The 24,200-nt window shown below is 40.6% G+C and overlaps 1 protein-coding gene across 4 annotated transcripts in view; it reads left to right on the forward strand.

The window, feature by feature from the left end:
- The first annotated feature begins 1,379 nt into the window (after positions 1-1,379).
- Positions 1,380-24,200, forward strand: part of clcn5b (Cl-/H+ antiporter 5b) — a 52,870-nt gene continuing 30,049 nt past the window's right edge. The window contains exons 1-2 of one of the 4 annotated variants that reach the window (XM_085395781.1): positions 1,380-2,119; positions 2,701-2,850. In XM_085395781.1, coding sequence (XP_085251907.1) covers positions 2,712-2,850 — 139 coding nt within the window. In that variant the 5' untranslated portion in view covers positions 1,380-2,119; positions 2,701-2,711. Of the gene's footprint in view, positions 2,120-2,431; positions 2,606-2,700; positions 2,851-17,043; positions 17,304-19,689; positions 19,820-24,200 lie in introns of those variants that run through there. The other 3 variants (XM_085395772.1, XM_085395790.1, XM_085395799.1) reach the window with 3 other exon arrangements.

A 24,200-nucleotide genomic window follows, 5' to 3' on the forward strand; every position in this document is an offset into this window, starting at 1 on the left:
CTCATCCTTGAAAGAGTGTCCACTGGCCTGTAGGTGTAAACAGACTGCAGAGTCCTGGCCTGACGAGTTAGCTCTTCTGTGTTGTGCCATCAGCTTCGCTAGAGGTTGTTTGGTTTCCCCGATGTATAAATCATGACAATCCTTGTGGTACTTAACAGCGTACACTATGTTACTCTGTTTGTGGACCCGATCCTTTGCGTAGACTAGCTTTTGGCACAGCATGTTTTGGAGTTTGAAAGCTACAGAGAAGCAGTGTTTAGAAAAAATGCGTCTCAACTGTTCTGATACTCCTGGCACATACAGGATCACTAAGGGATACTCCTTATATGTCAGTATTGGAACAGCTGAGACATATTTTGTCTAACACAGAATCCACTTTTTGGGATTTCCTTACCTGGATGATTGAGCATGCATCAAGAGATTTATTGTACAAAGCTCATGGTCTGAACCATAGACAACAATAGTGCATGTTTTACTGCGTGAACGTGTCTGATAGGTTGATAATAAATTATATGCTTGCTGAGGCCATATTGCAAATAGGGGTCATACCCAAAAGTGCCTCTATCGTTTTTCATTTCATTTCATTTCTGTTTTTTTTTTTTCTGCAGTAAGACTGAAGAATTTGTTTTATATATGTAATGAGACCTGCTATGGTTCGGAGATGGTGGCACTAACAAAAAACTAGGAGGTCGAGCTGGAAGTGGCAGAGCTGATAAGTTGCTGATATTTTTATGATGCGTGTGCTTTGGGGACAAAAGTTTGGAAACCATCTTTTTTTCTCTTCCCTTTGTGTTTGCCCCCCAACCATTTGCGACAGATGGCTGACTCTTCCTGAGCTGTTTCTACCAGTGATTTCTTCCCAACTGCCTTTCACTCAGGCCCATTCAGATAAAAAGCTAATTTGGATGAAATGGTAGCTTTTGTGTATCAGTTACTGTTACACCTCCTCACTACAGTAGATTGTGTATTGACTCAGTGATCTAATGAGTTGATAAAACAATGTGGCTCTTTTAACACTTGACACTCTTTCCTTCCTTGCACGTTTTAAAAAACAACTTTTCTACAACATTTCTCCATGTACATTTGTAAGTTTCTTCCCGATATTATATAACATAAAAAAGAAACACAAAAAACTCTGTAATTGTATCTATTAGAAGTTTTCCCCCAAGACAATTTACCAGAATCTGAATATTTTATTAATCCCAGAGGAAATTAATTGGTCACAGTTGCTCAAAGGCAGTAAGAACAGTACGGATAAGTTACAGTAATTCATTAAATACACTGGAAAATAGTCCTAGTAGTAAATATAACTTATTATAGAAATATCCAGATATAATACAGCACAAACTGTTTATGTTTCAACATGTGATGCTCAGTGTGGGGGATAATTTTGCTGACTGTCGGATGATTTTTAATATAAAACTCACGCTTTGCATATAAGTTATTATTATTGTTATTTTGATGACCGAGTTGTCGAACTTATTGGCGAACCAAATTTGGGTAAACGACAGTTCTTCACTCGACTGCTCTTCCTGGCACCGACGGTGCCAGCCTTAAAGCGGCTGCGCTCTTAAACCGGAAACTACCTCCTTTGGGTTTCAAAATAAAAACCATGGGCTTCGACGTCGCGTAAAAATAAAAGCTTTAACGCCATATAAAAACAATAAAAAATGTAAAATGTATGCATTTAATATTCGAGTATAATCTTAAAACGTGTCGGACTGTAAAAGCGCCAATTAATTTATACGACGTTTTTTTTTTAATTAAAAGACTTAAAGGTGGACGTAGCTAATTTTCGCTTACTTGACGACGGCTTACCGTTTGCGCTTTAAGTGCCAAAACGACAAATGCAAACAGTTGTTATCGCTACGTTTCACCAGCGTGAGTGTCCAAGCAGGGGACACTTTGCCGAGACCTTCTTAAATGTACATATTGCGTCACAAAACCTCAGTGTTGGGGTGTCGGTGGATGACGCAGGGTTTTCTCAGTTAAGTTTACACAGGATAGTGTTGACATAAGCAGCTCCCGCAGAAGAAGACGACGGTGGGGCAAATAATCCGAGTCACAAGACTTCTTCTCCTTCTTCAGTGAGCCGCACGACTGCTTTCTTCCCTCCCAGGTAAAGTACGGATTCATTCGGCTTTTTCTTTCATTATTGATGAAGCAAGGCGCAAAGCACATTTCGGTTAAAAGCAGCAGCGCTGATGAAAGTTAGCCGTACGGTTACACCGTGTCGGCTTGTTTGACAGCTCGGTCCTCGTCACGAGGAAAGAGGCTAATCCGCTGTTCCTGGGACCGCGCTGTGTTTTTCGCTGCTCTTGTGGCTTTTAGCCCCGAAGCCGCAGGCATGTAGCAGAAAGAGAAGTGCAAAAAAAGCGGAAATGGTTGCGAAAACTTCACCGTAAACACAGATGTGCTGTCATTAACTCTGCAGCCGCTGTTTGGTATGAAGCGGGTGAGGAGGACAGAGATCAGCTGTTGTCGGTGCCCGTGTCTCAACAGTAAAACAGTTAGCAGGGGGGGTCTTTGACCTCTTACCTGTGCGCTACTATGTCTAACTTTTGGACGAGTTTACGTGGTAAACATGCAGCCGACAGAGAGAGAGGTAACTAAAGCGGAAAAGCGGATACCTACCGTGGGGCTAGTAGAAGTTAACCCTCCCTCTCTTCTTTGTTTCCCCCTACTTTCCCCCATTAAAAGGCTCTGAAGGGATGGAAAACCCCGGGTACTGCTCCGGGAGCTTTGACGGCCTTCAACATCCCAGCGATGACGATGATGACGAGATGGTGGACATCGCAGGAGCCACGCTGGACTTCTCGACCACGGACGACGTCCCTCCGCTCAGCTCAGGTGGGGCTCCTGCTGCTGGTCTTTCCAACGCCTGGTTTCAGTGCTAAGCTTTTTAAAGTTCATAAACCATTTCAACTAAACTCTTATCAGGGAGTTGTGAGGCAGCTTCAAAGCACAAGTCATGTAACTTGCTTCAGCTAACTCTGGCATTAAAAGTCCCCCTCAAAGTAAATAAATACAAAAAAAGAGTTTAAATTCAAGAATCACTTTCAGCCTGTTTCCTGCACGACTTCTTTCTTCTGACAAATGGGGGGCGGGTGTGCATGGTGATTTTAGATTGATATTTTATTAAATACATTCAAGTACTCTGGAATTATTATGGGACAAGAGGGCTCATTTTGCCTGATTGGAGGCAACGTTTTCTGCAAGCAGTTGCAGTCTGACTTGGACTGACTGCAGTCACTCAGAGAGATTGTTGGAGGTTTGCGAAGAATTGCTGTATAACCTCTAAACGCCACAGAGTCTTTGTCAATGAGCGCAACTCGGGGAGACTACACTCACCTCGCTTTGTTCTGGTTATATTCCTAAAGAACAGGAGAGGTTGCTGAGGGCATTTCTGTCTGTGTAGACGGCAACAGATATGTGATTTTGGAGGATTTGTCACAGTTGATTGTTGCACTATCAGAAACAGACTGCATGTAATTGCCAGCTTGAACCCATACAATCACAGACTGATAGCAGACTGATTCCGTCTTACTTTAGTGACAGGGTTAGTCAACCATCTCATTTTGCAGCAAAAACATAACTGAAGTGACACAAAGGCAGGAAGTGTGTGGCAAAATGTTAAAAACTGCAGTAATATCGCATCGTGAGTGAAAGATTGTGTATTGTGGGGTATCTCGGTGATTTCCACCTTTACTATCAACATAACATGTATATAATAATTATGAAGTGTGGGGCATGCAGTTAAACACAGCAGTGTAAACCGGTTGCTGCTGTTTCACAGCTAAGGTGACTCTGGGATTGAGTCACCTTAGCTGTAAGCTTGTCTGAAAACGCTACGTGCTATACATGCTCCCAGTGACTTGTTTTACTAATTAATATTAGACTACACGGCTAGTTTAAAAGTAAAACAACAATCAAAGTGTGATGGACAAGGTTAAAAACTGATGTATTTTTGTCCCCTGCTGGAGATAAAAGGAATAGACCTGAAGCTAGCAAATGTCTATCACAGATCACACATAGTTTACATCTTTTTGACAGTCTTTTCTTATACAGCTAATAACAGGAAGGAGAATGTTTGCCAAGAAAGAGGTCTTAGTCAGAATTAGAAGAAGGTCATGAGTTTTGTAATTAAATTTGTATTAATCATAACCGTCATGGTCAGAACTAACAGGAAAATATGCAGACTTCTGTCACATAATGTAAGACTGACTTTTACTGTATGTAGACAGTTTGTGCATAGGTGTGTAATTACTTGTAGTTTCAGGCCCATTTCAAATTCTGAAACCGTCATTTGCTTGTATATTATAAACAGTCATTTGCTTTTTGATTGCACAATGATATCATTACATTTCCTGTGTCTACACAGGACTCTACGTACTCTAGTACGTGAGGAATTGGGCTGTCACTCAGTAGCAGCCTGGCTGTTTGAATGTAGTAGGATTAAATGACACTTCCTTTTGCAACTTGATAGTTTAGAGAGCCTGGCAACTGATTTTATTTTCTACCCCCGAAAAAAGTTGCACTGCAGATGCTAATGTGGCTAAACTGCTGTCTGGAAGTGTTTGCGTACTCTGTGATTAGTGTCTGTTAGTGCTCTCAAACACTGATAAGGTATCAGTAGTTTGTGTGTGTGTGTGTGTCTGCGCATGGCACATGCTTTGTGAGTCACCTGAATAAACAGTTACCTGGAAACGTACAGATTTATTGTGTGTATATATATATATATATAGATAGATCAATGGGACCCTAAGAGCCTTCATCAGGAACTCAATGGGGATGTGGCGTACAACACTAGAGGCCAACTCCAAGCCCATAGCACAAGTTACCATCAAGTGCGGGATCTACCAAGGAGATGCTCTGTCCCCACTGCTGTTCTGCATAGGCCTGAACCCCCTCAGTGAGATCATTAACAAGACTGGCTACGGATACCGACTACGGAACGGAGCAGTTGTCAGCCACCTCCTGTACATGGATGACATCAAGCTGTATGCCAAGAGTGAACGAGACATCGATTCACTGATCCACACTACCAGGCTATACAGCAATGACATTGGAATGTCGTTCGGACTGGAGAAGTGTAGTCGGATGGTAACAAAGAGAGGGAAGGTAGTCAGAACTGAGGGGATTGAACTACCAGAAGGCAACATTGCAGACATAGAGGACAGTTACAAGTACCTGGGGATCCCGCAGGCAAATGGGAACCATGAAGAGGCCGCTAGAAAGGCTGCAACCACCAAGTACCTGCAGAGGGTCAGGCAAGTCCTGAGGAGTCAGCTGAATGGTAAGAACAAGATCCGGGCCATCAACACATACGCCCTGCCCGTGATCAGGTACCCTGCTGGGGTAATAGGCTGGCCAAAGGAGGAGATAGAAGCCACTGACATAAAGACAAGAAAGCTCCTGACCATGCATGGAGGGTTTCACCCCAAGTCCAGCACCCTGAGGCTGTACGCTAAGCGGAAGGAAGGGGGCCGGGGACTGGTGAGTGTCAGCACCACAGTCCAGGATGAGACAAGGAACATCCAAGAATACATTGGGAAGATGGCCCCAACTGACCGAGTGCTCAGTGAATACCTCAGGCAGCAGAAACCCAAGAAAGAGGAGGGAGACGAGGAACCATCATGGAAGGACAGGCCCCTGCACGGTATGTACCACCGGCAGATAGAGGAGGTGGCTGATATCCAGAAATCCTACCAGTGGCTGGACAAAGCTGGACTGAAAGACAGCACAGAGGCACTAATCATGGCAGCACAAGAACAAGCTCTGAGCACAAGATCCATAGAGGCTGGGGTCTATCACACCAGGCAAGACCCCAGGTGCAGGCTGTGTAAAGATGCCCCAGAGACAATCCAGCACATAACAGCAGGGTGCAAGATGCTAGCAGGCAAGGCATACATGGAACGCCATAACCAAGTGGCCGGCATAGTGTACAGGAACATCTGTGCCGAGTATAACCTAGAAGTCCCGAGGTCAAAATGGGAGATGCCCCCAAGGGTGGTGGAGAATGACCGAGCTAAGATCCTGTGGGACTTCCAGATACAGACGGACAAAATGGTGGTGGCTAACCAACCGGACATAGTGGTGGTAGACAAACAGAAGAAGACGGCCGTAGTGATCGATGTAGCGGTTCCCAATGACAGCAATATCAGGAAGAAGGAACACGAGAAGCTGGAGAAATACCAAGGGCTCAGAGAAGAGCTCGAGAGGATGTGGAGGGTGAAGGTAACGGTGGTCCCCGTGGTAATCGGAGCACTAGGTGCGGTGACTCCCAAGCTAGGCGAGTGGCTCCAGCAGATCCCGGGAACAACATCGGAGATCTCTGTCCAGAAGAGCGCAGTCCTGGGAACAGCTAAGATACTGCGCAGGACCCTCAAGCTCCCAGGCCTCTGGTAGAGGACCCGAGCTTGAAGGATAAACCGCCCGCAGAAAAAAAAAAAGAATATATATATATATATATATGTGTGTGTGTGTGTGTGTGGCTCACCCTCTGGCTGTAAATAAGCCAATTAACTGAGATAAGAGCTTTACAGTGTTTGAGAATACAGTGGAAGGTTTGATAATTTGGTTACTTTAAGAAAATATGCAAAAATCATGTCTGGGTTTTTATGTGTGTGGGAATGTATGTGAATGTTTTACTGTTATATCTTATTAGTATTTTAAGTATTCTATCTATTTTATTTATTGAATTTTATTGTTTTATTTATATTTTGATATTGCTAGGGATGATGCAATGATCGGGGACCATTCTTAATTTCGTTGTTCTCATGACAATGACAATAAAGTTTCTGATTCTGATTCTGATTTTTAAGAATTGCTGCCAATTTAAGAGGATGAGTTGGAGGGTGAAGCAGGTCAGAATAAAAGAGCTGTGCTTCCACTCAGTTCAATTCAATTGTATAGCATGGCTGTGCGATATGACCAAGATCTTATATCCTGATATAAGACGTCTATCGTCGAAATGCGATATAAATCATAAACATTTAACATTTTCTGTAAATTCTGTGACTCTCGGGCAGCTCGCCTCGTGTGAAGTGTTTCCAGCTGCGCATCGTGTACCTGGAGTCGAGTGTTTTAACCGATGCATGAAGCTATACATTTTTAGACATAAGTTGTAACGGCCGGCATTTTCTTTGTGAGTATTTATTACACAGTGGGGAAAAGCCTGTTCTAACGTTCGAGTCTAAGGTTTATTTTTTAGCACCTAATGACTCTTTGTTTCTTCTCATCTGTAAGCACTGCATACTCTTTCACTTGATTCAGTTTATTTTGAAAAGTCTCAACAGGATCTTGAGATTTATTGTGAAAGGTTTATGTGGAGCCACACGATGGTTTTACCGTCGTTGTTGCTAATGACAACACACAAAAACAATCGCCTGTCCGTCAGTAGTGTGGTTATATTAAACATAAGAGAAAGAGAGAACTTTAAGAAATTAATATAGCCACTACAGTGACCATCAAAACAATGAAAAAATATTGCCGTAAACAGTTTATTTTGCAACAACACGAAACAAACGATAGCGTAAAATGAAACGTTTTTGTATCGTCATCCGATATATATCGTTACATCGAACAGCCCTACATGGAATCACAACAGCAAGTAAGGTAAAGACCACAGAATAATACAGAGAAAGCCCTAACCACATAAACACCCCTCTATGAGCAAGCCCTTCCAACAGTGGGGAGGAAAAGCTCCCTTTTAAGAGGAAGAAAACTCCAGCACAACCAGGCTCGGAGAGGGGCAGCCATCAGCCATGACTGGTTGCAGGTGAAGGGAGGAGGATTTAATTTGGAGACGGGACCTCTTTGACCTCACTATTTATTCTTTTTATTTCAGTAAATTTTATTTTATTTTATGTTTGAACAAAAAAGTAAATGAACACGAACGCTGACCTATGATACTGAAGCCTCCGACATGGTGGCCTGTTAATAGCTAAAACTTTATGCCGTTCTCAGTTGTACAATAGTTTTTAAAAACACACCTCAAATATTCACACAAATCAAAGTCTAACTGAAATAATGGTCACATGAAGTTAAACAATAACAGTCCCATTACTCTTTGTCCTAAGAAAAAAATCACATACAAAATATTAAATCAAACAACTAAACATAAGCAAAAGTAGACATGCATGGAAGGACATTTTTAAAGAGAGTATAAGACCTCAGTGCAAAATGCACAAATTAAATGGACTAAAGAGGATATTTGCAAATTCCTTTAATCAGAAACAAGACTGCCTGGTTACTAATGATGTCATGCTTTCAGCATGCAGTGGACACATTTTTCTTTTTTAATTCTTGCTTTGTCACCATCAGACCTTATCACCCCACTCCCTGCATGCTTATTTGGCCAATTAGAGCTGAGATCCAACAGAGGAATTGAGTGAATGGAGTCATTTATTACACAGCTTTGTTAGTTTGTTTTTTTTATTGCTTTTTGTTTTTTTGTTTGTTTTTTTTGCCACTTGCAATGTTATAACATAGTTGCTGTTATTAATTGACAATCCTGTGAAACTCCTGCTAGTGTATTACGGTTAATTTGTCCTATTGAGAAGTTTGAATCTTCCTCAAGGGATTTGTGTTCTTCCAGAACTTACTGACCTGTAAGGAGCCTTCCTTTCTTCATCTAAAGAGAAGAGCATTGTATCTTACCCACAGACACTCTCTTAGTAGTTTTCATGCTGCCACCCTGAGAGCCTGAGCGTGTTTATCCTTACCACTTCCTTTTCCTCATCACTGACTCTACCTGCAGGTTAAGCAGCAAACATTTTTCCAGCTCGCTTCCGTACAGCAGAGTCGGATATAGCTCAGATCGTTCTGTTGTCAACTTGACATACCCTAAAATAAAATTTCAGACAAATTGGCCGAGTGTACCTGTTGCCAGGGCAAATAAAGGCGAAGGCAGTGTCAGCAGTGTGCGTTATTAATCTTCCTGGTTACTACTGATGTCACAGTGACATCACCAGTTTAAGCAGAACAATAAAACGGTGCCAACAATAGGTCTGCAGATGAGATAAAGATTTGCTCTCAGTGGATATACTGCCTGCTGCTCCTGCTGTTGAGCTGTGTGTTTCACTGTCAGCTCTTTGAAGCCAGAGAAATATTTTTCTTTTTTGTTTTTAGCTTTTTTTTTTTTTTTTTATTACACAATGGTTTATGAAAGAAGATCATTGCTCATAAAAGAGAGAGTAGAATAAAGGAGAACCAGAAGTTGAGTTTCATGCAGGTTTCAGACTAATTATATAATTATGTGCCTGGCTCCAGGGAACTCAGGAAACATCAGCTAAAACTCTTGGGTTAATATCATCCAAGTGGAAAACTCGCGTAAAGAAAGCTAATTTAAACTGAGTTACTGTGGTAAGTGTGAACCTAATAAAATAACAATGTATGCTTTGACCAGCGTTATTATCGGTCAAGGAAAATTGTGTATAAGCCATGTGTCTCGTACACAGTGGCATCCACCATGAGTTAGGTAACAACTGGGTTACCCTTAAGAGTGAGTGATCCAACTCTGAACTTAAACTGTCCCACTCTCAGACCCTGATAAATGACAACTCGTCTTTCTTTATGTTTCCTGCCATTTTAATGTTTCAGCTCAAACTTCCTTCTTTTTGTTACTTTCCGTGGTGAAGCTTGGCAGTAGAAAGTGTTTGTGTCATTCCTAACCGGTCGTTAGCGAGCACTTGAACCTGTTACCAAGCAGGCTCGTTTATATCCTTGTGTAACCTGTTTCCCATGGACTCATTAGCCTGCGGTGTTTGAAGAGGAAAGTTTGGGTTGGGGAGGCACTGCTAGTCCAAATACTGACATCAAAGTGTTCTGAACCTTCTGTCAAACACTTCTGTGCAGTGAAGGTTGTCCTTTATGTCCTGTATAGGTAGGGAACTCCAGGCCTTAAGGGCCGGTTTCCTGCAGGTTTTAGATGTGTCCTTGATCCAAAACAGCGGATTTAAATCACAACCTCCTCAACATGCCTTGAAGTTCTGTAGAGGCCTGTAATCATTTGACTCAGGGTGATATCTAAAACACGCAGGACACGGCCCTTGAGGCCTGGAGTTCTCCACCCCTGCGGTATATGGCTCTTCTTAGTCCTCGTGGCAGTGTAGACTGTGTTCATCAAAAGAAACAACACTTTCCCCTTGAAATCCTTTAATCCCCCAATGGAAGTGAACATGTTGCTGCTTCTCCCAGCTCTTTGCTTTCCTCCATGTCTCCTGAGTACAGTAACAAGTGAATTTATCAAATTGCGTGATTTGCTTAGACCGTGCAGGCACACATAGAAAAAAAAAAATGTAAATGTATAAGAGAAAAAAAATTCTGTGAGAATATAAATTAATACATTTTAGAGATGTCTGCCACAACTTCACCTACTTCCAAGTTGAGTGGAGAAAGATAAAATAAACTGGTGAGATGGAAACTCCAGAAACACCAGGGAACAACTTCATTAAGACGCCGACATGTTTCAGCTTGTGGCCTTCACCGAGGTCATTGCACCAAACAGTTTGTGTTTCTTCTATGGTGACATTTCTCTGAAGGAGAAAACTTTTTTTACTTGATGAACATCCTTTAAGAGCTTTTTTGTATATATTACAAAAAAATCTGTCTTGAACATCCACCTGGCAGAGACCTACTGTGTCTGGAATTGGAAATGCAACTGAGAGAATATCAGGTTTTGTAGAGTTTCATATTAACAACTTGAACTAGGTCCTATTTTCTGCTTCAAAGAACTCCCACCTATTAACCCTCATAATTATGTGTACCTTAGATATTGAATCTTTGTATACAAACACTGATCATGAACCAGGCCTAGAGTCACTGGAACATTTTCTTCACACTAGGTCTACAAAATCACCGTCTAATATGATGAATTTTTACTTTGAAAGGGATCCGTTACCAATTTACTGGAGTTTGTAGAATTTTTTAAACGGACACTGTGTAGGTTTGTTATACTCTTGATCATAGTACTAAAAAAATAACTTTCTTGACTTAAGAGTAACCAAAAAAATGACAAATATCTGTCCACCTCTCTTTATTCCAAACCTACTGATCGGAATACATTATTTCACGCTGGAATACAATAAAAAATAAAAATAATTTAAAGACTCTACAAATGGCAAGATTATTGATGTAAAAGTCCTTATTACCTGCAAAAATAACATTTTGGTCCACATGATAGAGCCTCCATGCAACAAAATATATCAAGGAGAAACCTCCCGTCCTCTGAAAGAACAAATGAACAAACACGGATGTTCTATTAAGAGGAATGATTTAACCAGCCCTGGTACAAGCCATTGTAATAAAAAAAAACATTGTAGCTCGCCTTTATTCTTTGTAGGCATTGGAAGCTATTGAGGCATTCCGGATATTCCATTTAAAGAGTGTATTAACGGGTATGAATAAGGATCTATCTGTTAATGAGTTTCTGTGGTTCACTAGATTTTTGTTTTTATGTCTAGAAAAAAATGGTAATGTAAAGAAATTCATTTTTACATTTCCTGTGATTGTTGTCTAATTTGAACTAGTTTGTGGTTTTTTGCACATCTGGGAATGAACCACTTTAAGATGTATAAGGTGACATCCCTTTTAAATCTGTAATGGTTCAGTCAAGAGCTTAGTTGAACTTTGGTTCAAGCATTCAAGCATCATCAGCTTGAATGCTTGGTCAGCCTATTTGCGTGTTAATGGGTGATTAGTTGGTTTCATTTTTTTCTCTGGAGTATACTTTTTTTTTAAGTTAAACACAAACTGTTTGGTGTTTTGTAATGACCACGATCAAGGACACAAGCTCAACAGCGTTGGTCTGTTGATAAAGTTGTTCCCTGGTGTTATAAGTGTTGCTGGACCTTTCATCTCACATAATTTCAGAATATTGAAATTTTGTCTTTCATTTAAATATACTTACAGTTGAAATCTAGGAATTTAATTTGTTTTCTTTTTTACCAAAGTTTTTCATGTCCTTATAATGGCTTTGATATTAGTCCTCCATCATTTATTTACCATTTCCTTTCCTTTTTCTTCATTTATTTATTTATTTATTTATTCTAAAATTGTGTGAATTGATATCGATTATCCACAATAACCTTCTCCACTGTAATTATAATCCCACGTGTTTCTGAAAATATCTTGGGTGTGCCAGCTGCCCACTGTTGACACCGCCTTGACCCTTATCTTTGCTGTATTAGAATAGAATTCAACTTTATTGTCATTGCACATGCACAGGTACAGGGCAACGAAATGCAGTTTACATCCATCCAGAAGTGCTTTTAGCCATGATATAGATATATTACAATATATATTAGCAATAATATAGATATGTGAGTATATTACAGAAATGGGTCTATTACGGTATGTAATATGTACACGGTATGAAGTATGTTATGAATATGCTATAACTATAAGTATGTACAGGCTATGAACAGGATATAAATATGAAAAAAACCCAACTATACAGAGTATGAAATAAAGAACTATACAGAAATGGGAGCTATGCAAGTTGTAAACAGTTATAGAATTAAAATGATCGTATGATTATTTACACAGAACTATACAGTAGTGCAGTTAAGAGGCTATATAAAGTGCTAGTGGTTGTGAGTGGTGGTTCAGTCCATGTTATTATTGTGTGTTTGAGGGTACAGTTGTCCTGTGTGTGTGTGTGTGTGTGTGTGTGTGTGTGTGTGTGTGTGTGTGTGTATGTTCAGTCCATGAGTTTAACGTGGGTCAGATGTCAGGAGGCAGAGTTCAGGAGTCTGACAGCTGTGGGGAAGAAGCTGTTCCGGTACCTGGTGGTCTTAGTCCGGAGGCTCCTCTAGCGCCTCCCAGAGGGCAGGAGGGTGAAGAGTCCATGTGATGGGTGACTGGGGTCTCTGATGATTTTCCCAGCCCTTTTCAGACACCGCTTCCTGTAGTATTAGCAAAACTGGAACAAAAGGAGAGACGATTGAAGAACTACAGCCTTGAAATGATGCATCTAGTTGCTTCAGCTCCTTTTATTATGTAGACATGTAGTTAATAAATGTGCATCTGAACTCTAACAGTTTGAAAGGATTTCCAAAGATATGATGGAAAAGTGAAAAGCACTATTTTTGCTCAGAGAGACAGCTAAAGTTTTTAAAAGTGTTTCAAATGACTCTTTGTGGTCCTGTGGAAAAAAAAAAAAAAGTACTACTGGTGTAGTTAGTTTGTACCTTTAGCAGCAATATGTCAAAGTAATCCATTTCTGTGTGTTAGCCCTTTCTTCTTTACAGTGTTTCTTCAGTTCATTGGGGTTTGTGTTCCTTTGCTTTATCACTTGTGCTGCTGTTGTTATCCAAAGTGCTTTCATTGCAGCTCAAATTGACTGCCAGTCCTGCTGCATCAGGCACTGAACTGTCTTATCACACCATAACTATGAAAACAGGTTATAATGATTGACAGGGACTTGGTTGCCTGTCACATGTTACAGTGATAACTATGAAGTACTAAAATGGACCAAATGAATAAATGGTTTATTAAATAAATTAATATACCATTATACAATACAACAAGTACTTTAAAATACTTTTTGCATGAATTAGCACACTAGTTTGCCTGCCAAATTAAGTTTTTCTGTTTTTATTATTAGTGTTCTTTTTAAAATGTTTATTTATGTATGTAGGTATTAATCTATTTATGTTGATGAATTTTTTAAAATTCACGTTAGTTTCACCAAAGTAATTTCTGTTTTTTCTTTTGGATTTACTTTATAAGTGAACTAAGCGTGGAGTGGGATTACCTTTTGTAAGTAAATGTGTAAATAAGACTTATGCAAATGAAAGCGCTTATTTTCATAATGAAGCAGAAATGCATTCAAGAAAGTTACAAAACCTGATGAGGTTTTCTATAGTGGGTCAAGTAAAGGTCATCTGGGGATACTTAAATGTTAAAACAGCTGCCACTTTGTTACAGCTTTACCTCTATAATAGTAAAAAGTCCTCTTCAAACCACGAACAGAGCCAGAGATTTGCTGAGCTTACTCATTCTTCCTTTTACTTCCTTTTACTGCAGTAACCGCTTGCACATTCATATACGTTCAGGTCCACCCCCATACAATTTGAAGCATATAATAAAGAACATTGCCTTTAATAAAATCTGAATTAAAATGTCTTCTGTTTTTAAAAAAACAACAACAACCTAGAATCGTGTCAATTAGTAACTGCCTAGATTTACCACTTCAAAGTTTTCAGTTACGTTTTGCTGACTTGTTGATGTTAGTTCCTCCTTTTCTGTAATGTCTGGGTCTGGGCCACTTTTCTGCAAAGCTGCCTGTCAGTAATTTTCCAGCAGGACTATTGCATCACATCCTCATATTTAAAGGTTCTTTCAAAATATGATCTTCTACATATAAGGAAAAAAATCAAATCAGCCACAGACACATATTCCTAATTGATTTATTTTTCCCCAGACCTGGTAAATATGACTTTTAGATCTCTAGCTTCGTAAAGTAATGACAGCCCACTATGTTAGTGTGTTGCAGAGTTTGTTTGTCAGTCATCAAAACGTCACAGGGGTCACATGAGACGCCATTTCCCATAGAGACAAGACCTGAAGAGTTCAAGGTTCAGAGCCTTACCGGAGCCCTTTTTCTTTCTCTCTCTCTGTGTGTGTGTGCGCGTGCGTGCGTGCGCTGTGATGATCAGTCTGGTTGGTTCCCTCAGGACGCACACTCGAACACACAGCGAGTGCTGAACTCAGCATGACATCCCTTGCTGGAAACCAGCAGTGTTGCTCTGGTGGAGTCTTCGTGTTGTTAACCCAGTTTCTGGGAAGCATTGGATGTTTTCTTTGGCTTTTGGTATGGATGTGTAGCCGGGATGCTAGTGTGTTTCTTTGCTCTTCGATGGAACATGTTTGGCTCAGTGCTTTGAAGGTTGTCTTTGTAACGTGTGCATTTGTTCTTTTGTTTTTTTTTTGTTTTTTTTTAGAGTGGCTGAGTGGTCAGCATACCTTTTTAGAGATATCCATTTCCATTTGGTTGTGAACCATATATCCATTTTCACCAGGGATGCACCAGTTAGAAACCTGGGTGTTCGTTTTGCTGAAGCTTTTTCTTTGGAGGGACATTGGAGCGTTTTTCACTTGAGGAACATTTCAAAACATAGATCCATCGGGTCAACAAGTGAACTCGAGATGATAATACATGCTTTTGTCTCTACAAGACTTGACTACTGTAACAGCCTGTTTACCTATCTAAACAAAAAAAGGTCTAGCTCGACTTTGTCTGTACATACATACATCTGGACATTCAACAGTGGCAACAGGTGTGTTTTCAGCTAATAGCTTTTTTTTGCCTGTCAAGCTACTTTTTCATAGAGTCAGCTAAAGATGTTATTTAAAATATATAATTTTTGCCTAGTCTGTTATAGGGTTGGGCGATTGGAGGAATATATCGACTATCAACGATATCATCGATAGTTTTTAAAAGGGCAATTTATTTATTTATTTGCCCATGAGTAAGTTTGCTAATAATGATAGAGCTAATAGAAGCTGTCAACAGGGGGAAAAAAAATGCTTTTTTAATAGCACCCTCTTTCATCTGCGAGTAAATGCACCCTCGTCAGAGTGCGCCCAAATGCTTGTTGATGGAGCTGCAGAAGCTGGTGATAGCCTAGCACAGCGGTCCCCAACCTTTTATGCGCCACGGACCAGTTTATGCACGACAATATTTTCACGGACCGGCCTTTAAGGTGTCACGGACGCTGAAAACCGATTAAAAACCCTGAAAACCATACATTTCACACCTGACCCTCAACTCTCGCGGCCCGGTACCAAACGACTCACGTACCGGTCCGAGGCCCGGGGGTTGGGGACCGCTGGCCTAGCATACTCAGCCAGATGGTGGACGCGTATATGCCCATGTAAGTTAGTCGTGTTTGAGTACTTTTCTCGCACTATACATCTGCACAAGCGGCACACCGCTTTGATTACATCCTTAGGTTTACCTCTTTCATCTGGTTTAAAGCCAAAGAAATCCCAACTTGGCAACTTTACATGTTTTTAGTGCTGTCAGCGTTAACGCGACATCATCACGACAATGCGATTACCAATTAACGCATCTGGAGCGTAGACTGAGTCAAAATCCCTGAAACATCTTTGTCAATGCATTTCGGGCAGTTTATCCAAAGTTCCAGATGGGTTGAGCGCTTTAAAAATTTTAATCGTGATGACCGCGTTTAAGCCCCGTTAACGCTGACAGGGGTTTTTTGGGGGGGGATTTGTTCGGCCGTGTTTGAACTTCTTCTGTGTGGTAAACGTGCAAATCAGTCCGTGCATGATTACATTGTTCCGCCCATCAAAAAGTCTGTCTCGACTGTCGGACTGATGATGGCCAGCTGGAAAATTTTTACATATCGCCCAACCCTAGTGTGTTATGTGTATACACAACAATGGTCTGGACTGGACTGCAAATGAGTAAAAAAATCAAACAAATGTCCAAAGAAAAAATCGGAAAGACCTTTAGAAAGCCTGAATTTTCAGTGTGGTTGAACCATATCTACTGTAAATACTGTGTATCTCATAGAAATGTGATGGCTGTGTGTAGCAGTGAGATAACTGAATTCTCCTGAGTTCACAGCATTGTTGGCATCACTCGCTTTTAGTTCAGCGTCTCTTAATAGGGTTAAAGTGCAGTTAAAGTCCACGGTTAAGGCTATAAAAGTGTTAACTGGTAGTAATTCATTCGTTCGTTTAGTCGACTTTTATCCCCCCTTTTTAAAAGCACCCCGTCTGAGGTAGAAAAGAGCTTTTTAAATTTCAAATTTCTTTCACGGCTTTTGTTTTGCCTGTAGGTCAGCAGTGCTTATCAGAGCACGAGCTGTTCGGCAATTGATATTCAAGAGGACTGCGTTCACAGAATGAATGGAGAGTAAATGTAACTCACAGCCTGACCCTGTTTCACAGCACTGTGTACCACACAACCTTTCTTCCTGTCAGCTATCAGGGTCCCGCAGCATTCAGGAGGTGAAAGATCTTGTAAACACACGTGATCTCATTTTTACGCAGTAATCTGCCTTCGTCAAGCAGCTACAGCTCACAAACCTTTAAAAACAGCTCAGCAAGTCATTAAAGACTTCCCAGGCAGATTAGCCAGTCATTCACTTCCTTCAACAGCCTTCGGGGCGCTCTGTTGGAGTCCAAAGGAGGGACTGTGGGCAGTTTTCAGTCTGAGTCGTAGCACCGATTGTGGATTTTAAGCTTTGGGAGTTTGAGGGGGGGCTGAGGAGAGATGCACTGGGAGTTCTGGACTAAGAAGCTGGATGAGGAGGATTTGATTGAGAATGGTGAGTTTGTGTCACTGAGAGTGTTTTCCTTTCAGCTCAGATTTTCTTTTTCTTTTCACTGCCAGTGTACTCTGCTCTCACGCTGTCATAAACAAGAAGTGTGCTTTAACAGAGCCGAGAGTTAAATAGTTTCAGCACAATCACTGCAACTACTCGGCAGTCATGTTCAGTGTTTTATCTACTGTCTTCTTTTATACACCAACTGTTTAAATTTGCACTAAATCTTAAAACCTCGACTTTGCTTTGCTTTGTTTTTCTGCTGACATCTTGAACTTTATGGCACCAGAGTTTAATTATTAAGACCATTTACGACCCATCATGCAGTGAGTCATGTGGTTGGCGTGCTGGTGTGTATGTCACTGTAATTGATACAAGACGCAGTCCAAACAATGGTCATGTCTCGGTGTGTGACTGTTTAAGGTCTTTTACACTCAGTCTGAATAAGTGTGTTTGTATTATTGGGTGTCTCTGTCACTTTCATGCCTTCTTTTGGTCTGTTTGAATATCGCGTGTTTCGTCAGTTTTTGGTAATCAGGATCAAGATAGGATTGGATAAATTAGGACGTTTCTGTTTTACAGCATCCAAAACGTACAAAAGTACAACATGTACAATAATGGCTTAAACGAAGCAGAGTAAATGTGTAGTGCAATAAAATAACACAAACTACAAAATGACAAAAATGTCAATAAAATAAAAACTACACAGCACAAAGGCACTCGATTAAATACAAAAAATAAGGTAACTAAAATGTAAATAAAATGCAATAAAACACTTTATCATTACAGAAATTGATATGAAAATCTATAAAAATGTAAATAAAATGTTAAATAATAAAAATGCATTTTAGATGGATGAAAATTTGAATATAAAACAGCATGACTGTCAAATCTAAATAAAATGGATATGGATCTCAAGGAAAAATAAATAAAAATATAAATAAAATATTAAGTAAAGATAAAAAAATATATATAAAATTGTTGAAATCTAAATAAAATACAGTAAATGCAGTAAATAATTAAATATGATAGCTATTGTATGTTGAATAACTTATCTAAAAAGCTAAATGTAATACAACACAGGCGTATTGCAAAGCAAATAGAAATAAGGTGTAAATGCAGTAAGAGTGTGTTTAATGGGGCTTCTGCTGCTTTTTCTTCTTCAGGACTTTGAGCAGGAAGAAGTGTTTGTTTTACAATCTGAATAAAACCGTTGGTGCTGTCAGTGCACATGGAGAAAGGAACAAAACCAAAATGTCTTCACACAGAAACAAATTGTTAACATTTCAGCCTGGGAGAGATCTGAGGATTAGGGCGAGGCCCTGGTTTGCACCACAGTTTGTGTCCAAGGCTGAACACAAGCAGAACAAAGCATAACACACTTCATGATTTTGAAAGTGTGAACTGTCAACAAAGTTGTTTTCTTTATTCTGAGATTTTTTTTTTTTCACCCAATCACAGTGCCAGGAAAGGAAAACAATTTAACACAGATGTTGCATTTCCACATCGTGTGAAGGACTCCGAGATGGACTTGGAAGCAGGGCGTTGAGCACAATATGACCAAGAACATTATTTATGTTTTGTTTTCACATTAGCAGACCATCACTATCAGGGTCATGGAGGCCTGCGGCCTGTTCCTGCACACAGTGTGCAGTATGGCTAATAAATGGCACGAGGGCGGGTACGATAAACCTTGAACTTGTTGTTGTTGTTGTTGTTGTTTTTTTAAAGATGAGTGATTATTACCACAGGTATGTCACAGGCTTCATTACCCTCAGCTGCCCTCTAACGTTGCAGAAAGGGATGTTTTGCATAACTTGAGACAGTGATGTCTATATCAGCGTTGTCAAACATAAGCCTCGGGGACCAGAATCGGCTTGTAAAGACTCTAATCCGGCCCACCGGACAGCTTTGGATAATGTAACAGAGGGCCTTCATTTTGGACTTTTAAGTGGATTTTCATAGCTTTTAGTGTTTCCTACTGATAAAGACCTCCATTGCCAGTCATACTACAGTAGTGCTGTAAATGTGCCAGTGAACAAGGCATTTTGACACCTGCAAGAAGGATTCTTGTCAGGAGTTTATATAAGTTTACAAACGGGGTCTCAAACCAGGCTTCTGGTGATTGGGCAAAACAATCCAGGTTAATACTTAACGACGTAGCTGTGGCTACAACTTTGCCTCTGCATGACAAACTGTGCCTTCTTTTTCCCCTTTATTAATTCACTCACCCATACTGGTGTTCCTCTAAACCATGCTGATACAAATATCAACAGATCAGTTCTGTTAATTCACCCTGTAAAACCAGTCTAACCTGTCAGCTCGGGTGTGTAGAATGTCCCTTTTGTGTTGTCGCATAATAACATTCTGCTGCTGTAGTGTTACAAAACGCAGAAATGTGAAGTAATCCTAAATCAGACCAGCCGTGGCTTCCTGATCACACATCAGAATCACAAGCTGGAATTTCACCACACTGCACTTCATGATCACCTGAGGAGAGCCATCTTCCTAACACTAATGTAAGTTCATGCGTACTGTGGGTTTTCCCCCCCTTAGTTCTCAGGGGTAGTTCTCTCCTCTGCTTTCCCAGTCATTACAATTATATTGCGCTCTGCATTAATACTCAAGTGAAAACACTTTTAATTTCAGCTCAGGCCATTGTTTTGGGCTCATAATAACACAGTTCCTCACTGCGTAAATCTGAAGGTCTCCCTGCGTTGTTTCCTGTTTCCGTTTGGATCTGTTTTTGATTGGTTGCTGCTGTCTGGATATGATTGCCTGTAGCGCCGACGCTGCCACGTACTCAGGCTCTTATGTTCTGGAGCTGCTTGAGAGAATAAAGCAGAACTCTATCTCAGAGCCTTGTGTGTCTTTCCCTCAGACTTTCATCAATACAGCATTGTATAGGATTGGTGTTATCAAAATCATAGAAGCAGGCTACAATGCACTTTTCCTGTTGCTCTTTTGTGGGCAATGTTTTTTTTCTTTTTACCCTTTTTCTTTGCTTTGTAATAAGACTCAGCAGTGGGGTTACCAGTCTTAGCATTTAGGCCTATGTGTGTCTGTGTGTTATTTTATACAGCAGTCAGATTTTGCTTGAGAGAAGGAGGAACTCATTTTGCTGCTGTTGACACATTCATCTTTGAAAAACAAGTGTTATTTCTGTAAGAAAGACATTTCTGTCACTCTTAAGCTTAAATGCTGTGAAGACTTTAATATATGTGAAATACTTAAGATTTTTTGTGGTACTTTCAAATTTGTGTTTTTTAAATGTAATATTTTTACTGTCTCCCAGGGTTTTAGCTGTCTTTGATCCAACACAGCTGATTTAAATTGCTACATTGCTACATTTAGGCCTGAATTATGCTTTAGCAGGAAATCTTACATTGTAACTTATGACGTAACCAGAAAGTCCTTTTAACCTTATGCCGTAACTTGACATGCTCCTTACAAGAAATGTAACTATACTACGACTTGAATGATCCAGAAGGTTGCAATGTAGGATTAAATCAGGTTTCAGGGTCACACAGGCATAGAGACCAGCTGACAACCTCCCAGCAGCCGCATGTCACTGAGGAAAATGTGTGATCCCTGGTTGGTTGACAAGTTGTAGCTGGAGGTTGCTTGATGTCGATAAGTGAATCAGTTGCAAAGAGGTTTGCAGTGCTGCACTGAAAAAGCTCCTTGAAGTTGCTTTGATCACAAAGCAGGTTGCCAGCGGTCGCCTGTAATTTGCCTAGAAGATGCTGACTTGTCTGCAAACACTCACTAACTGCTCACCAAGCTTTAGTGAAACAGTGGAAAGTGTGAAAAACAAGCTTATTTCTGACAGTGTAAGACAAACAAGGATTGTTTTGAACAGTTATTCATGCAAAGCTGCTCTGTTGGACTACGTGAATAAACATGTAGAGTAGAGCAGGGCGATATGGCCAAAAATATTTATCACGATATATATTTGAAAATTTGCGATAACGATATAACCGACGATATAATTGATGCGAGACAAAATACAACTCCACAACATTACTAGCGCAAAAAGACAACCTTCCATTTATATTCACTTAAACAAGAAGCTGGTTTTTATGTACATTAAAGCTTTATAAAATGTAACAGTGCAAATGCAAATTGCTTGCTGAAAGTTTAACCAAAAGGCATTTCCAGTAGAAATGGGCTGACATGTCCTGAGCATAACCATGTATAATATCCACTGAAGTTAAAAAGAGGTGCTTTGCAACATTAAACTGCAGTGTGCAGTACGCATTTTTCGGACCATAAGGTGCACGGGATTATAAGGCACATTAAGCGAAACAAAGCAGTCAGATAAATCAAACTTTATTAAACTCATTCTTCTTGCTTCCTCCACTTCTGTACCATTGATTCATTAATGTTGAATTCTCTGGCAGCTGCTCTATTCCCATGTTGTTGCAGTATATTAATGACTAACCTCGTATTGTGGATGGATTATCTCAGTTGTTCTCCTGACTGAAGTTTGGTCCGTTTACAGCAGGGGTGCTCACACTTTTTCCGCATGTGAGCTACTTATAAAATGACCAAGTCAACATGATCTACCCACTACAAAAATCCAAAACATATACTTATTTATAAATATATTGAGGATTCTTTATATCTACAATGTATATACATGCATAACCGCAATATCCAATATTTCACAACACAATTAACAATGTAAATTTTTTGTCATTACCTGAGTTTACTCTGATGACTTGCACTGAATTGAATCAGCCAGGGATGCATAGTCCGGACAGTAGCTGCTGACGGCCAGCCTCAAACACACTTCCAAATGTTCATCAGTCATGGTGGAACGGTACTTGGACTTAATGATGTTCATGTGGGAAAATGATGACTCACATAAATAAGTGGAGCCGAATAATGCAGTCAAAGAGGCAGCACATTTCCTCATGTTGGGGTACTTTACTTCTGTGAGTAAGTTCCAGAACTGTCCATGATCTCTGGACTTCAGCTCAATGTCGGCTTGTAGTGTCAAAATCTCATCTTCCACTCCAGAAGAGTTCAGGTGAAATAGTTTTGCAATTTTTGATGCGAGTGAATCGACATCAGCATCTTCCCGAAAAGGATAGCACATGAAGGTAGCGACTGGCTCGAGCAAAGAAAAGTCTTGAAAGCGTTTGTCAAACTCTGACAGACAATTGTCAATCTGCTCTGTGTAGCGTGCACTGTCAAGTTGCAAACAGGCCATCCCCTGCATCTCCAGCTCTGACGCCAGGTTTTGAAAGTTTATCAAATCATGGCGCTGCAGCTTTAAAGAGAGATGTTGCATCTTTCGTTTGAAAGCATTAACTGAGCTGATCATGTTGATCACTGTTTTGTCTTTTCCTTGCAGCTGTAGATTAAGGTCATTCAACATGTTTGTCAGATCGGTTAAAAATGCCAAGTCTAACAGCCACTGACCGTCATTAAGTTGCATGTATTCTGCTTGTCCAGCTACACGGAAAAACTCCTTAATCTCCGGACAGAGCTCTCGAAATCTTTGCAGGAATTTCCCTCGACTAAGCCACCTCACGTCAGTGTGTAGCAACAACTCAGAGTGGTCGCAGTCAGCCTTCTCCAGATGTGCACGAAATAACCGTCTTTGAAGAGATCTGGCGCGAATAGAACAGGCGATCTTCGTTGCAACATTCATGATCTCCTTCATGTTGAGCATTTTAGCGCATAACGCTTGTTGGTGGATTATGCAATGGTAATTTAGGAAGTCCGGGAAAGCATCGTCCTGCCTGCACTTGGCAATAAATCCATTCAAGCGGCCAACCATTGCGGGTGCTCCATCTGTGGTAATAGACACCAATTTGTACACTGGGAGCTGGGTTTTCTCGATAAAGTTTTTGAACGACTGAAATATGTCCTCTCCTCGCGTCTGTTCTTTCATGGGCAGGACTGTTAATAGCTCTTCTTTTGCAGTGATATCAGTAAACACCATACGAATGAAAATGCACACCTGGGCTGTGTCACTCACGTCCGTAGATTCGTCCAACTGCAGTGAGAAACACTGGCAATCTCCGATGTCCTTCCAAAGTTGCTGGGTTAAATCCTCCGCCATGGCTTCACAGCGCTGTGTAACTGTACTTCTTGACAGCTGGAGAGCTTTGATCGAAGATGTTATTTCTGCCTTATTTTTAAAGTCTCGGAACAATGAGTCAGCTGCTTCAACGAATGCCTCTTTTACCATCTCTCCATCTTGAAAAGACTTCTTGTTTTTAACGATGATGTGACTCACCCGGAACGATGCTTCGGTGGCGGCTTTCGCTTTTGAAGTTTGTTGTGTGAAAAATGACTGCTGTCCGGACAACTGGGATTTTAGTTCCTTCACCTTTTTCTTTCTTAGCTCGCTTTTCGGCGGGAATGTAGTGTCGTACTTTCCGTGAACAGTTCGAAAATGCCGCTCCACATTTCCCTTCTTTGGCATTGCGATGGCAGCCTGGCAGATGAGGCAAACGCACTTCGAAAATGACATCGTGAAAAAAAAGTCTTCCTCCCATTCCGTATGAAAGTGATACGTTTTTGTCTTCTTACTTGGTCCAGCTCCCTCACTCATTTTTAACCCTTTCTTAGGTTTAGAAGAAACCGAGAGCTAAAAATTGGAGTTAACTCGCTGACTAGCTTGTCAGTTTTACTACACTTCGCGCCGCTGTTTGCACATGCGCAGCGACCTAAGCGTCAGAAAAAAATCCGATGTCATCTGACTGGCTTCCCTGTATCAATCAAGTGACGGGATGGATGATAGGCTGGCATCTATTTTTTTTAATGCCATGCGATCTACCAATACTACCTTTGCGATCGACGTATTGAGCACCCCTGGTTTACAGTATCCTGCCATGCGATTGCATTTGTCTCTAACCATGAAGAACCTTCACGTTAACTTTT

Source organism: Rhamphochromis longiceps, linkage group LG3, assembly GCF_057381845.1.
Source record: "Rhamphochromis longiceps isolate RC_006_pf linkage group LG3, R_longiceps_female_GT1.1, whole genome shotgun sequence".
In the NCBI taxonomy this organism is placed as follows: Eukaryota; Metazoa; Chordata; class Actinopteri; order Cichliformes; family Cichlidae; genus Rhamphochromis; species Rhamphochromis longiceps.